Here is a 15,650-nt window from a genome sequence, read left to right on the forward strand (position 1 = left end):
CCGGTGAGTCCGCTGCCGCCTTCCCCTCGGCGCCGCCGTGCTCCCTCTCTTCGGTCGCCCCTTCACCCTGAGCTGTTAGATCTATCACGTGCAACCAAGATTAGAACCCTGCATACCCCTTCGTCGGCCAGTAGAAAGTCGCTGCGTGGCACACATAAACCCAGTCAGCCTTTTGTGCCACGCCAGCCGCCACATCAGCTGCCACCTCACTCTCTTTGCTTACGTGTCATCCAGTCAGCAACCACGCATTAAAGGATGTTTTTCAATAAAAAATAATTCCAAATATTTCCTGTAATTTGTAATTTTTCATATAAGCCCCTGAACTTCTCTGTTTTCACAAAAGAGCCTTATCTTTTAGGGAAAATTGTGTTCTTACCCTTATTTTGGAGTGAAACTATGATTTTACCCCTATTTTTATAACTTTGTGATTTTGCCCTCACTTTTTGAATGTGAACCGGCCATTTGCCCCTGTTTTTTACACCGTCAGGTACAAATTGAGTTGGCGATTAAAAAAAATCTTTGAAAAATAGGAAAGGATGGAAATAGACCAAAATACCCATGTGCAAGTGTGGAACCGTATCCTTTTGCAGCCACTCGAACCTTATCCGCTAGCTCAGGCGGAGGCGCGGTGCGGGCGTGCTAGCAGGTTGCGCGGGCGAGCGAGGAAGCCGGCGGGCGGCTCGGGTGGTAGCGCGTCGCGCGGGCGAGCGAGCCGGTCGGGCGGAAGCGCGGCGCGCAGGCGAGCGAGCCGGCCGGGAGGAAGCGCGTAGCTGCGGGCAAGCCGGGCGGAAGTGCAGTGCTGGAGCGTCGCGTTGCTCAGGCGGCTGGGCGGAGGTGCGTTGCTGCGGGCGGCTGGGCAGAGGCGCGTTGCTGCGGACGGCTAGGCAGAGGCGCGTTACTGCGAGCAGGCAGAGGTGGGTCACGCGGGCGAGCGAGCAGAGCAGAGGTGGGTCACGCGGGCGAGCGAGCAGAGCAGAGCCTTGTCAACTTCATAAGCTTGGTAATTATTTCTTGCTGGCACTGTTTTTGAGTATTAACAGAATAAGATTTCACTTCTGGGAATGAAATGAGGGAAAAATGATAGTATTAGAAGCTGATATTATGGTGCTCAAATATCACATCATGTATTTGGATGAGGGAAATGCTTACTGAAATGCTTATTGGGTTGTTTGCTTGCTAGAAGGTGGAGCTGATGTACATGCTTATACAGATTTCTTTGTTGGGACAAGGAAACAACAGCTGTGAAGCAATGAAGTGTGGAGAGACTAGGTAAATTCTTGTGATTGTTTCTAGATTTGATGAATGTCAATTAAATTGAGTCTGTTGGACGAATTAGCTTCGGTGTTTAGGATTATTTAGCTAATTGTATATCTTTTGCTATGATTTGTAGGCCAATTAACAACGATTTGAAACTTGTTGTTAAAGTTCGGTCATATTTCAGTTTGCCGGATGGAGGGCCAAAGACATATTGCAGGAGTAAAACCTTGATACCACATGTTGATAGACACCACTTTGGGTTGTTGCAATTAGTTGATCACATAGCTGAGCACTTTATGTAGGGTTCTAAGCAATACATAACTTTTTGGCGTTCTTTGGACGATGCCTCTTTTGAGATTAAAATTGATGAACAATTGCAAGAGTGGTTTCAACTCAACCTAGAGAAAGGAGTCGTGGGCATCGATGCCCAGATCAATGATTTTGAAGGTCCATTGCAGCTTTCACCCACAAAACGTAGGTGTCACCATACAGTGAGAAATAGAGTAATAGAAACTCCGAGTACTCCACTTCTAGATTTGGATCCTCCTATTTATTTAACCCAGTCCACTCAAGACATGAGAGATGCCACAATTAAGAGAGCCACAAATGAGACACCCACCAATGAGAGAGTCACCAATGAGAGAGATACAACCAAGAAGCCTACCAAGAAAGCCAAAAAGTCCAAAAGAAAAGTTGCACATGATGAGGAGAGGTAGGAGTTGATGAGGATGGCATCTACTCTGACACTGAATCACTTGTGGCACTAAGTGATAGCAGCTATGACACTGATTTGGCTGCATCATCTGACTCTGACTCTGATTGCAATGACCCTGAGTATGATCCTGATTGTGAAATAGTTGATGAGGACGATGTTCCTGTCTTTTCATATGATGTTGATGATCCATGTATTGATAATGATGTGATATTCTCAGATGTTGACCAGTGCAAGTCAGCAGTTATCCATCATGCTATCTTGAATGATTGTGCTTTCCATATCGTCAAGAAAGATAAGAAAAGATTTAGAGCCATATGCAAGAGAGCAGATAAGGGTTGCAAGTGACAATTTTATGCATCTACCAGCAAGAAGTACATTGGATGCAAGGTAAATTCAGATATGTAATTTTTTTTTAGAATTTAAGATTTGTTCATTAAGTTGAGATGACAATTACTCACAAAATAGTTCTTTTATGCATTCTTTTGTTGCAGGTGAAGACGAGTGGATCAAAGCACACTTGTGGTTCATTCAACAAATGTGGTGACACGATGGCCTCAAATAAATGGGTAGCTAATAGAGTGGTGGACTTGTTGCGGGACAAACCCACAATGGGACCTAAGGAGTTGCAGGATGAGCTGAAGAAGAAGTACAAGATGGATGTTCCATATGACAGGGTATACAGAGGCAAAGAGAGAGCACTTGACATGATAAATGGGAAGTGGGATGACAGTTATGATTTGCTACCTACTTATCGCGCTGAGCTTCTCAAATCAGTACCTGACAGTATCATTGAGTTAGACACAGAAGAGCACAATGGGGATGTGTGTTTCAGGAGGTTATTTGTTGCTCTTAAACCATGTATTGATGGTTTTTTGCAAGGATGCAGGCCCTATATTGCCATGGACTCCACTCACTTGACAGGAAGGTCAAGAGGTCAGTTGGCATCAGCTGTTGCAGTGGATGGTCATAACTGGTTATTTCCAGTTGCATATGGAGTGATTGAGACAGAGTCTAAGGAAAGTTGGACATGGTTCATCTAGAACTTGAAGAAAGCTATTGGAACTCCTACAAGTTTGTTCATCTTTCAAGTTTCATCTCTCAAGTTGCATCTTTCAAGTTTTATCTTTGAATTACTACCATAATACTATTATGTTCATACAGGTTTGGTAATCAGTACAGATGCAGGCAAAGGAATAGAAGGGGCTGTAGATGATGTGTACCCAGGAGTGGAACATAGAGAGTGTATGAGGCACTTGTGGAAGAACATGAAGAAAAAGTACTATGGTCCCTTGTTTGCTCAGAATATGTGGGCAGCCGCCAAGAGCTTCACAATTGAGAAGTTCAATTACCACATGGGGAAGATAGAGGAGAAGAGTCCTGATGCACTTTCCTGGTTGGATAACAATCATCCATATGTGTGGAGTAGAAGCAAATTCTCTGATGACTGCAAGGTAGATTACATCAATAATAACCTCTCTGAATGTTTCAATAGCTGGGTGTCAAAAACCAAGGACATGCAGATTGTGGATATGCATGACAAGATAAGACAGATGATCATAACCAAGTTTCATTTGAGAGGAAAGATTGGTAGTAACATGGAGGGCAGAATAATCCCAGCTATTACTAAGTCTTTGAATGCTAAAAGCAAGGCTATTAAGGACCATGAGGTCTTGACATGTGGAGCTGGAACAGCTGAAGTAACTGTGTCCACCATCAGGCATGTAATCAACTTGGAGCAGAAGACATGTAGTTGTAGGGTTTGGCAAGTGACTGGAAAGCCCTGTAGCCATGCTTTAGCTTTCATTGCAAAGCTTAGTAGGGAGGTACATATGGATGACTTTGTCCATGAATACTTCTCTGTTGAGAGGTTCAGAAAGGCATATGCAGGTGTTTTTAATCCAATGACATCGAAGCATCAATGGCCACGTGTTGACATAGGTTGCAAAATCAAGAAGCCTAAATTGCGAAGGAAACCTGGGAGACCAAGAGTATCCAGGATCAAGGCATCTGATGAGGCACACACTAGGAAGAGAAGAGAATGCACCGAATGTCATGAACTAGGACATACAGCCAAGCATTGCCAAGGAGGTCTCACAGCTAGTCAAAAGAGGAGGTTTTCATCTTCAGAAAATACATCAGGAGAGGGGAGCAATGATCCAAGTGTTACACACACATCAAAGTAAGTCATGCATTGGTACTCATTTGCATTAATTCTCATTCTTACATAATCATAATTGATTTTTGCTTACTTAATCATTGCTGATTTGTACTTAGTTTACCATCAACTTGTCTACTAACATATTTTTACTCCTTTCACATGAAATACAAGTGCAAGTGCAAGTGCTAGTGCAAGTGCAAGTGCAAGTGCTAGTGCAAGTGACATGGGAGGAAGACCACCAATTGGAAGGGGAAGGGGAAGGGGAAGGGGAAGGGGAGGAGGAGGAGGAGGAGGAGGAAGAGGAAGAGGAGAAGGGAGGCTAGCTGCATGGTTTGGTGCTTGAATGTGATGTTTTGGACTGGACACATAATAATTATCTATTAGTTGTTGGTTTTGTTGGATATGTATTGGTGCTTTTGTTGGACATGTACGTTTCCATGTGATGTATGATCTGGACGTACTATGTGATGCTATGTTATGGTTGTAATATATGATTTCTGCTTGAATATATAAGTTGTGTCAAAATGTTGTCAAGTTGTGTCAAAATACTGTCAAAATTCGGTCAAATTTAAAATATATGCAATTTTAATCAAGTTTTGTTGTCAAATTTCTGTCAAAATGCTTAATGTGAAAATAGGGGTACAATCACAAAGTCCTAACAAAAATAGGGGCAAATCTGCAAGGGTATACATGTCCTTTTATAGCTGATTTCACACCGTTAAGTGCTCTTAACAGAATAGGGGCAAACACAATGTTCACATTCAAAAAGTGAGGGCAAAATCACAAAGGTAAAAATAGGGGTAAAATCACAGTTTCACTCCAAAATAAGGGTAAGAACACAATTACCACACTTTAGCCCCTAAAGTTTTCCAAAATTACATTTAGACCCCTATATTTTTACAAAAAGGTCCCTAAAACTTTTTGATAATTACAATTAAGTCCTTTTCTTTTTCAAATTGAACCCTAATCTTGTTTTTAGCGTATCTTTTTCATCGTAGCTCCGTTTTAAGCGATTCTTGCGCTGTTAGATTCGTTTCTCTGAGCTCTATCTTTTTAGATAGGTTTTATCTTGTTATTCTTTTGTTTTGTACTCTGTTTTTAGTGTGTCTTGTTTGTGTGCTTTACTGGTAATTGTGCGATTAGTCGACAATGCCCTGGATCAACTTGAAGAACGTCAAGATCAAGATTTAGAGTACACTGAGCAGCAGTAAGGAGAAGGCAAGTGTACTTGATCATCTTAAACCTATGATTTAAATTGTTTTGTTTTACAAGACTACATGCATTGTCTGTCAATATGATGGGTAGTCATTTATGTTAGGGTTTTCTCTAGATTTTCCCTTATCATCCCTTGGAACCTAGATGGTTTATGGTTAGGTATCTTTGTTGGGTAGATTGCTTAGCCATGCTTTTGGGATACTGAGAAGTGTCATAATCTTGACTAATGAACATATACAATAATAGTGATTAACTTGTTAATGGTTTAGCAATATGGAACGTTAGGCCTTGAGCATAGGGATGTTGGTGATAGTGGTCATGGTTATGATGTTGGTTTAGTGTTTGCTCAAGAGACCTAAGTAAAGATCGGTTCGTGGAGCAACAACCCGAGAAGTTCCGTACAAACAAGAGAAAGCTTAGCCGATTAATTAGGGTTCTTCCAGTGTTGTGTGGGCCAGATGGGAGGCATAGATGAAGGAAGTTAATTCTCAGAAACCACAGGGCACAAGAGGGGGCTTTTAGGTGGTAGCACCTAGCGGTGAAACCTAGAGTGTTAGTGACACATACTGGGAAGATTCTTTGTAAAGGCTTCGTAGTGATCTCCTGGCAACACACCACTAACGTGTGTATAGTGCTTAGCCGGTATTGCAACATGGAGACTTTAGTCATCTGCTTGCAGGTGATGAAATCACGACTCGTGGAAAAGTTGTACAACCGCTGCAGAGTGCAAAACTGTTATAACAGCCATGCTCACAGTCATGAGAGACTTGGATCCTCACATGATTAGTTGGTTTTGGATATGGGTTATGGTTATGGTCATGGTCTTGTTGGTACAGGAGGTACTGGATGGTGATGGTTTATGGATGGTTGTTAGGTGGTTTGGGCTACATTTACTAAATAATTGCTTAATGCTTTTGAGTCCAAATATCTTTTTTTACTCGTATTTACGCAAATATACCATGTGTTAGCCTGTTATTGTTGAAAGCCTACATATTATTATTTTTTACACTTGCTGAGTACTCTATGTGCTCACCCTTGCTATCTCCCACAATACATATGCTGCTCAGTGGAGGACTTTTAAGACTTTCAAGACGATGACCTGGTGTTCTAGGAGTGTGTTCCTCAGTCGGTGCCTGTGGAGTGCTTGATCACCGATGCTTTTGTCCCACTACCATCGAAAAGATGCTGTCGTTTAGTTATTAAAGTTGTTTAGGTGAAGTCTTTTTGTAAGAAGTAAATGATTGTAAGTTGAAGTATTGCTTTTGTTACTTCACCTATGATGTCCTTATGTGTGTTAAACTTTCTGGGAACACATAAGCCGCACTTGGTTTTGTTCGATAAAACCGGGTGTGATAGCGACTTCTTACATCTCCTAATTTGTCCAGATCTTAATGATGATAACGTCGACTCGCAGGTCCGAAGCCTGATGTCAGCTGCTATGAGGTAATATGGTCTTCCAGCTGGCGCACTTTCGTTGTGCAATCTCATCCTGTTGGAGAGGGCATGACACAGAAGGGTAAGTTTGGCATTTCTAAAATTCCTGCCCCCGAGCCTTTTTATGAGTTAGATTTTCACGGTTGGTGCCATGCAGGGTCTCCTTGAGGTCGACGTTCTGGGCCCAATCATTGACGAGGTTTTGGATGTCTCTGATTAGACCACCTCAGGGAGAGAAATTCGCCGCAATGTCACACCCAATTTTAACGTACAAAATCAAATATGACTTATGTGTGCCTAGGATGTTTAACACAAATAAGGACGTCACAGGTGAAGTAACAAAAGCAATACTTTAAAGAAATAAACGTCAAACTCTTACAACAATTGATATATATTGTCTTCTATATAGATATTTGCAGCGGAACAGAAGAATTGGTGTCCAACAACACCGCAGGAAACCGACCGGGAGACACGCGCCTAGAATGTTACAACCTTGTCCTGATAGTCTTCAACATCTTCACTGATAACTCCATAGGCAATCGACAGAGAGCATCTCACTAGAATGCATCTTTCACGAGGCCTTCGAGTTCTTTTCCAACTAGTGTTTGGTTATAGCAAGTGTGAGCACATGTAGTACTCAGCAAGTTGTAAAGGAAATATTATGCATATAAAGGCTTTGGCAAGGTAAGGCTAGTTTGGCTCTTTTGCATAAAACAACATTTAAGTAAGAACATTTGAAAAGTAGTAGTAATTAAGTATATGACTGTAAATAATCAACCACCTCAAGATTCCACCCATCTTGACTTAACCAATTGACCACCTCAACCAAGGTTATAACCACCAAGGTTGAACACCCAACACCTCAACCATGGCTCCCACCACCAAAGTTGAACTACAAACCACCTCAACCACGACTCCCACCATCGTGACTGACCCACACCTCAACAATGGTCCCCACCACCACAATTGACCACACAGACCAAACCATCAAATTATAATCATGGTAGGTTTTTCGTGCCACTCGTGATCGTGAGCACGACTGAATATTCAGTTTTAACTCTGCAGAGGTTGTATATACCAACAAGTCGTGATTTCATCACCTGCAAGCAGGTGACGAAGTCTCCATTTTGCCCGTGTTAGCTAGACACTTGCACACATCCAAGGTGTGTGGCCAGAAGATCACTACAAAACCTTTATAATGCTCATCTCAGCACATGTCTACCCCGCTAAGGTTTTACCGCCACGTGATTTCACCTCAACAACATAAGCCCCCTCTTGCGCCTTTCGGATCCAAGACATTGTCCATTCACCGCTCTTCAGCCTGGTCTACACTATACTGAGAGTAGCAAATTAATTGGCTAGGCCTGACCCATATCAGGCTTGTGGTTGTATTGTAAACACAAAAATGTCACCTCACGAACCGGTCCTTAGATTTGAACAAGACTACCATTTTCCCATCACACACCAACCTCATCACACCACTTGCTCAAATCCCTATGCCATGTTGCTAAAAAATTATTCCATCATATTTTTATCATTGTTGCATAGGACCATTATCAATTTTGTATAGCATTAATTATGATTACCATCCCAAAACAAGGCTAAGCATCATCTACGCTTCCATAACCTAAAACCATACTAAGGCGATAAGGATGATAAAGGAAAACTAGGGTAAAACCTAACTCTTGGGATTCCCAACAAATTATTAGCATGCATGTTTGTAAAACTAAACGTTTGTAAAACTGAGATAAATATGATGAAGACCACAACTTGCCTTCACTTGACTCAGTTGGGTCTTCAGAGAAATCTTGGTCTTGAAGTCCTTCTATCTCCTTTGGAATATTGAATAATCGCGAAAACTACCGACAAATGACACAAAGGAAAACACTAAGAACAGTATACCAAACATAATCAAAACACTTTAAAACACTATGGTTGGATGAGTATGATTTTAGAGAAGAAATTTTGATGCAAGAATCGTCTAAGTCAAAGTTAGGATGAAAGATAACGGCTTTCAAAAGATGGATTAGGCTAAAAAGGAAAGTCTGGTTTACTGGAGTTATCTTCCTATAGGAAAAGGTTTATTGCGCAATCATTGTGTTAGACTTGACAACATCATTGTGCAAGGTTCAAGAGGTATAGGGCTGACTAGACTTCACTGATTAGGCTAAAGATGATGATGTGGTGCTGACTTGGCATTCCATGCAAGCATCGTCTTGGATTAAAGAAGAGGTGAGCTGAGATCTAGCCTAAACCTCCCATGATGGATCAAATGGCTGGAAGTTACGCTTCTGGGTTAAGGATACTACCGATGACTCTGCTTAGTGATGGCAGCTCAGGTTTCATCAAAGACGACGATCGGGCACATGGTCACTAACATTGATATTGGGCTTCAGTGGTGTTTCAGCGAAACGAGGGAAGCATAGCGTAGAATGCGGAAAGGCTAACTCAGAGGTATAGTTGGTTTTAGAAGGGATCATCCGAGGCAGCGGCAAAACAGTGACAACTGCTGCTAGGTTTGGTGGTGACTATGAACAGATGCAGCAACGAAAATGCTCGCATTCCCAGAGATTGGCTATAAAATTTGAGAAACCGTTTAAACAAAGACGTTCATATATCCCGAGAACACAATGCTATAGCATGGGTTTGGGTAGATCATCCGCTGAGAGGAAGAACGACCAGCAGAGATGGGATGGGTGAAGGCTGCGGCATGCTGCGGTTGGCAGCCGTATTTTGGTTTTAACTGAGACATATCTACGCAGCACTGATATCGGGGGCCATAACTCCTAGCTATATTATTCAAAAGGGGACTTTCATAGGTTCAAATCGAAGCTCTCGACGAGACCTACAACTTTGGTATTGTTAAGATTTACATTTGTGGCCGTCTTGAATACCAAAATTGCATGGGAAGATGAGGTTGTCCAGGACTCCGCGAATATCCACAGATTTCATGGATCCTTTGTGTTGGGCCTTCTAGATGACTTGTTGCCGACCAAGGGCTTGAGTTTGGGTAGGATTGAGTAAAAAGGCACTTTAGGTATATCTAGGGTTTTATAAAAGAAACTTTTGCAGAGAAATTTGAATAGGGTTTGAATTGAATTAAGCTTGCAGTGAATTTGAGATAAACAAAAAATTAGGTTGACAAGACTGGGAGTAGATAAGGAATTTGAATTTTGATTTGGGTAGAATTTGAGAAAGATGAGAGATTGGATTTAAACAAGGATTTGGATAAGATTTGAATTGAACTAGAATAGAATCAGGTATGATCAAAGGTGGAATAGATGATGAATTCGAGGATTTTGAATTGCAACCATTAGGATCCTTAACCTACTCAATATTGAATTTTGTAAAAAAAAATTCAAAACCTTATTCACTCAAAACACCAAAGAGAAAGAAAAAGAAAAAGAACTCTAATGCATTTACCTGGCTCCTAGCAAAAATTAGCATGCAATGCACACAAAATAATAACCTATATTGTTTGATTGTTTATAAAAATAGGTTTTAAACCTATTCTATTGGTCAAGCTACTCACTAAAGTTGGAAAATTTTAAAAATTTGTAAAATCTTGGAAAGTAGAGTGTTACAATGTAACACCCAGTTTTAAAGGAACAAAACTGAGCACAACACATGTATGCCAAGATCAAGATTCATACATGTGCTATATCATCAGTGTATCATCACAGTGCCATTATTACACTGTATTTAACTTATTACAAAAGGACCCGAGGGTCAAAAAGAAAACAGAGCGGAACTAAAGATCTTCAGCGCCAACAGGGTTTCCATCTTCCACAAACATGAGCCGGGGGCACACCAGCCTAGAACAGCAACTCCGGATCGAAGTCGTCTTTGTCGAAGGAAGTAGCTTCATTGACGGCTTCTGAATAGCGGAAGAATGCAAAAGAAGGGACAATGGGCGTGAGTACAAAAATATACTCCGCAAGTGAAGAAAAAACATGCTATGGGGTTTAAGTAAAGGAAAGTTAGACATGGTTAACTGCACTAAGCAAACTTAACCTATGACTCCAACATCAGGCGTCTTATTTACTAAGTGTGAAGACATCACTATAACAAGGGATTAACTCATCGGATTCCATCTAACCATCCAGACTCACCAGGTAATTCCATTACCCAGCTACCCAACCAACCATACCAAACCATGAACCCATCTAATCCTGAAGAAGTCCAAGTTCTCTCTTATCTGTGAGCACGACTGATCGACCAGATAGATACTCTGTAGAGTTTGCACAGCTTTCCCCATGAGTCGTGATTCCCGTGTTGCTTCACACTTTCGGGGTGTGAAGTCGGGGTCTCACTACAAGGCCTTTACAAAGCTCCCACTAACTTGCAGGCACCCACTTGTGCCTGAGGTTTCACTACTAACAGACGATTACATCGATATAGAAGCCCCCTCTTATGCCACTCAATCGCCCAATGGTGCCCACAGAGTTAGAGGGATGGCTAATTAGTTGGCCAGGTCGTACCCATATAGGCCTCATGGTTGTGTGGATTCACTTGGTTATATGTTCAAGAATTGGTCCTTAGGACCCCACACAGGAACAAACACAAGCCTGCTGTTGCTACAAAAGATTACCACTCTCATTTTGTGTTGCATAGGCATTGGTCAATATTAACATTTTCCCTAACTATGACTACACTAGCATATACTACCTATTTTAACCCATGGTTAAACAACGACGATAAGGAATAATCATACAAAGCTAGTAAACTCAAATATAGGATTCAAATTAGACAAGCATGCATTGAAGGAATAAAATAGCTACACATGAATCCTAAAATAGGGGCAAAATATTCAAGGACACTTGCTGTCAGCGAAGGGTTGCTCAAAGTCTTCGAAAGCTTGATCTTGAAGATTCCCGAACTGCTCACCTCTTAAATGACAAACCAGAAAAAAGCACACAAGGGAAAATACTAAGAACAGTACATCAAATAGTACTAAATCTAGGTAAAAACTCTATAAAAAGATTCTATAAGTCGCTATGAACATTTGAGCATGAAAATCGTCCAAATCGGAGCTACGAGCAAAAAATATAGAACTTTTGAAGTTCCAGGGGCTTTTCTGCAAATTTTAGTTAATTTTTAGAGAAATACCCGAATTGCTTTTATACTGAAAACGTTATTTATGAATTCATAATGTGAAATCGAATTTAATTTTCTATTGGAAAAGCTCATATAATTGGTCTACAGACCCATGGACCACAGCCAAGAAGGCTGGTCCATGTCCACGGTGGGCCGGTTTTGCAAAACAGAGGGGTATGCAATACAGGATGTTGGATGAAGATCGGACGGCCGGGGTGAAGGGAGCTCGAACCGGGCTACGCGGGCACAGGTGGCGACCGGCCAACGGCGGCAGGATCGCCGGAACTTCACCAGAGTGGAGCAAAAACACGCCACCAGGCATGGATCACGACGGGGATCATCATCGTGGACTTCTCGACAACAGAGAGGAGCTGAGGGCGACCGGCAACGGAGAAGAGCGGACGGTGGTGCTCCGAGCTTAGTGCGGCGGTGTTCGGTGGCGGAGAGAGGCCGAGCAGCAGCCAGGAAGCTTCACCGATAGCTCTGCGACACCCAAGAAGCAAGAACCAAGGTTAGAGGGGCTCAGACATGGAGAATTGCGGTGGCGGCGAAGCTCTCATCGGACACAAAGAAGAAGCAGGCACCGACGACGAAACCGAGAGGGGAAACTAGGGGGAAATGGGGGAAAGGGTGTGGAACATCGCCACGAAGACAATGGGTGGATTAAATCCTCGAGAGAGGGAGCGAATCGGACGGATTCGAGGAGATTGGCTGGCGGCCATGATTTCCATAAATGCGTCGGTTTTTTGCATTACAGAGGGATATTGGAGGGGGAAACGGCCGGGAGCTCGTAATTAGGGGGCAGGGATCACGGTGGTGGTGTTTAATTGAGTCGAAACGGCTTGGGGAGGCGGGATTTTGAAACAGCGGCATGATTTGGGGGCGATTTGGGTGAGCGGTGGGAGGAAGAAGAGAGGGAGTCAGCTCGGGCGCTTGGGCGGCTCGGCTGCGACCGGCTCAGGCGGGGTCCACTTGGCGGAGAGAGAGAGGAAGGGAAGGGGCTAGCTCGAGCACAAGGGAAAACCAGCTCAGGCGTGGCCTAGTGCGGGGAAGAGGCCGGAGGCCCATGCGGGAGGGAGAGAAAGAGAAGTGGAGGGGAAGGGATTGGGCCGGGGAAGAAAGGATTTGGCCCGGGAAGACTTTTCCAAATTTCCAAACCTTTTTCTTTTAAGATTTTGAGCCGAAATCAAAAGGAGGTTTGAATGAGTGACTTCTAGCGATCTTTGCAAACTTTTTCGATGCATAAAAACCCTATTGCAACTACAATGGCATGAATGCATCAAACTTGTATAACCTATGTCAAATTTAAATTTAGAAATTAATTTCTTATTTTAAACAAAATTGCAACTCCTATTTAAAATTCTTGCAAAATTTTAAACTATTGCAAAAATTGAAATTTAAGGTGTTACAAACCTACCCCCTTAGGCTGAATCTCGCCCTTGAGATTCGGAAGGACCGGAGAAGAGATGGGGAAACTCGACCTTCAGATCATATTCTCTTTTCCAAGTTACTTCCTCTTCTGAGTGATGCTTCCACTACAAGCTGTCCGTCAGAGTAGGGATTGGTGCGCCCAAATAGCACCAGTGGGGATCTCCAGCTCAGGAACCAGTACGCGCTTACGCGGGGTGATCTTCGTGCGGGCCATCTAAAGTTTTGAAGAAGATAGAACATTAGTAACAGTTTTGTAAAGAGCAATAGATAGGGAGAGGAAAAACTGAAGGAAAAACAATTTTGCATAAGTAGTTTGTACAAACATAAGTCCTTAGCACGTCATTTCTATCTAGGTTGCATCCTACGGTCAACACGGCTCTGATACCACTTCTGTAACACCCAGTTTTAAAGAATAAAACTGGGCACAACACATGTATACCAGGATCAAGATTGATACATATGCTACATCATCAGTGTATCATCACAGTGCCATTATTACAACATTATTTAATATGCTATTGGAAAAGGACCCGAGGGTCTACAAGAAAACACAGCGTAACTAAAGATCTTCAACGCTAGCGGGGCTTCCATCTTCCACATGCGTCTTCCACAGCCTGTTAGGATCCCAATACCATGTTGCTACAAAAGATTACCACTCCCGATTTATGTTGCATAGGCATTAGTCAAGATTAATATTTTCTCTAACTATGACTGCACTAGCATATACTACCCATTTTAACCTGTGGTTAAACAATGACGACAAGGAATAATCATACAAAGCTACTAAACCCTAACATAGGATTCCAATTAGATATGAATGCATTGAAGAAATAAAATAGCTACACATGAATCCTAAAATAGGGGCAAAATGTTCAAGGACACTTGCCGTTGATGGAGGGTTGCTCAAAGTCTTCGAAAGCTTGATCGTGAAGATTCCTGAACTGCTCATCTCCTAAACGACAAACCGGAAAAAGTACACAAGGGAAACTACTAAGAACAGTATACTAAACAATACTAAATCTAGGTATAAACTCTATAAAAAGATTCTACACGTTGTTACGAACATTTGAGCGCGAAAATCGTCCAAATCGGAGCTACGAGGAAAAAGTATAAAGCTTTTGAAGTTCTAGGGGCTTTTATGCAAATTTTAGTTGATTTTTAGAGAAATGCCCGAATTGCTTTTATACTGAAAACGTTATTTATGACATCATAAAACGAAACCGGATTTAATTTTCTATTGGAAAAGCTCATGGAATTGGCCTACGGACCCATGGACCAAGGCCTGGGAGGCCGATCCATGTCCATGGTGGCCCGATTATGCAAAACTGCTTGGGTCACCTTGCAAACTTCACATTCGGTCTGAGAATCCTATGACTCTATCTTAGTGTCACATTCGGTCTGAGAATCCTATGACTCTATCTTAGTGTCCAATGCTTGGAGCACATCGGGCTCGTTTGGGTCATATCGCATGATGAAAACCTCGCGACAGCTAGGGTCCTCGAAACGGGACTCTGCGACCATCATGGATCTGGACAAAGGTAGCGTAGTCATAGTCTCCAAATCTAAAGAAAACGTGAAAAATGAGCCCGTACCTGGTGCACCAACTGTCGAGGGGTGATCTCTAATAATGAATCCAGGTGTAGCGAAAATGACCCTATTAGACCATAATTATGATATTGGTGATTAATAACAACATAGTCATTGGGACTAACATGTTTATCAACCCTAACATAGGTCTCATGGATGCAATACATAGAATCCACTGTAGTCGGGATAAAGTTTGGTTGAATTGAAGAAATATCAGGAGATTTGTTCTCACCGGATGGTCCAGTGTACTGAAGACAGTACTCATTAAAGCATATTCAGCAAAGGAGAAAGATCTCACTGGATAGTCTAGTGTTGAGGCTCGAGTACTCACCGGAGTGTTTTTGCTCTGAAGGCAAAATGGAACAACCCACCAGATGGTCTAGTGATTAGAGGATACACACTGGAGCAATTCTACCAGAGAAGGTTGCAACCATTGAAGATTGAAAATCTACTCACCTGATAGTCTGGTGATCACCTAGGTAGTTACATCGAAGCATTTCCAAGGAAAATAAGAGAAGGTTCAACTCATCGGATGGTCCGGTGTGAATCGGATGCACACCGGATGCTTACGCTGGAGCATTTTACACAGAGAGGATGTAAAGGCGTGAGTTGACTCAAGATAACTCACTGGATAGTCCTATCGAGGTTTAGTCCCTGACAATGATTCTAGGATGTTCCAATTGATGGCCGCATGAACAACGTTTACGTTGTGCATGTGTTTATGATGAACTCAAGAACATAGGGGTTATCCAGGTT

At 42.3% G+C, this 15,650-nt stretch overlaps 1 protein-coding gene across 1 annotated transcript; it reads left to right on the forward strand.

Annotated features, from left to right (window-relative positions):
* The first annotated feature begins 1,832 nt into the window (after positions 1-1,832).
* On the forward strand, positions 1,833-4,155 carry LOC133884028 (uncharacterized). Its single transcript, XM_062323433.1, has 5 exons — positions 1,833-1,969; positions 2,026-2,205; positions 2,338-2,359; positions 2,464-2,992; positions 3,134-4,155. Exons 1-5 carry the CDS (start codon positions 1,833-1,835, stop codon positions 4,153-4,155), a joined length of 1,890 nt encoding a protein of 629 aa, XP_062179417.1.
* Positions 4,156-15,650: the final 11,495 nt, after the last annotated feature.

This window comes from Phragmites australis, chromosome 11, assembly GCF_958298935.1.
Source record: "Phragmites australis chromosome 11, lpPhrAust1.1, whole genome shotgun sequence".
Classification (NCBI taxonomy): domain Eukaryota; kingdom Viridiplantae; phylum Streptophyta; class Magnoliopsida; order Poales; family Poaceae; genus Phragmites; species Phragmites australis.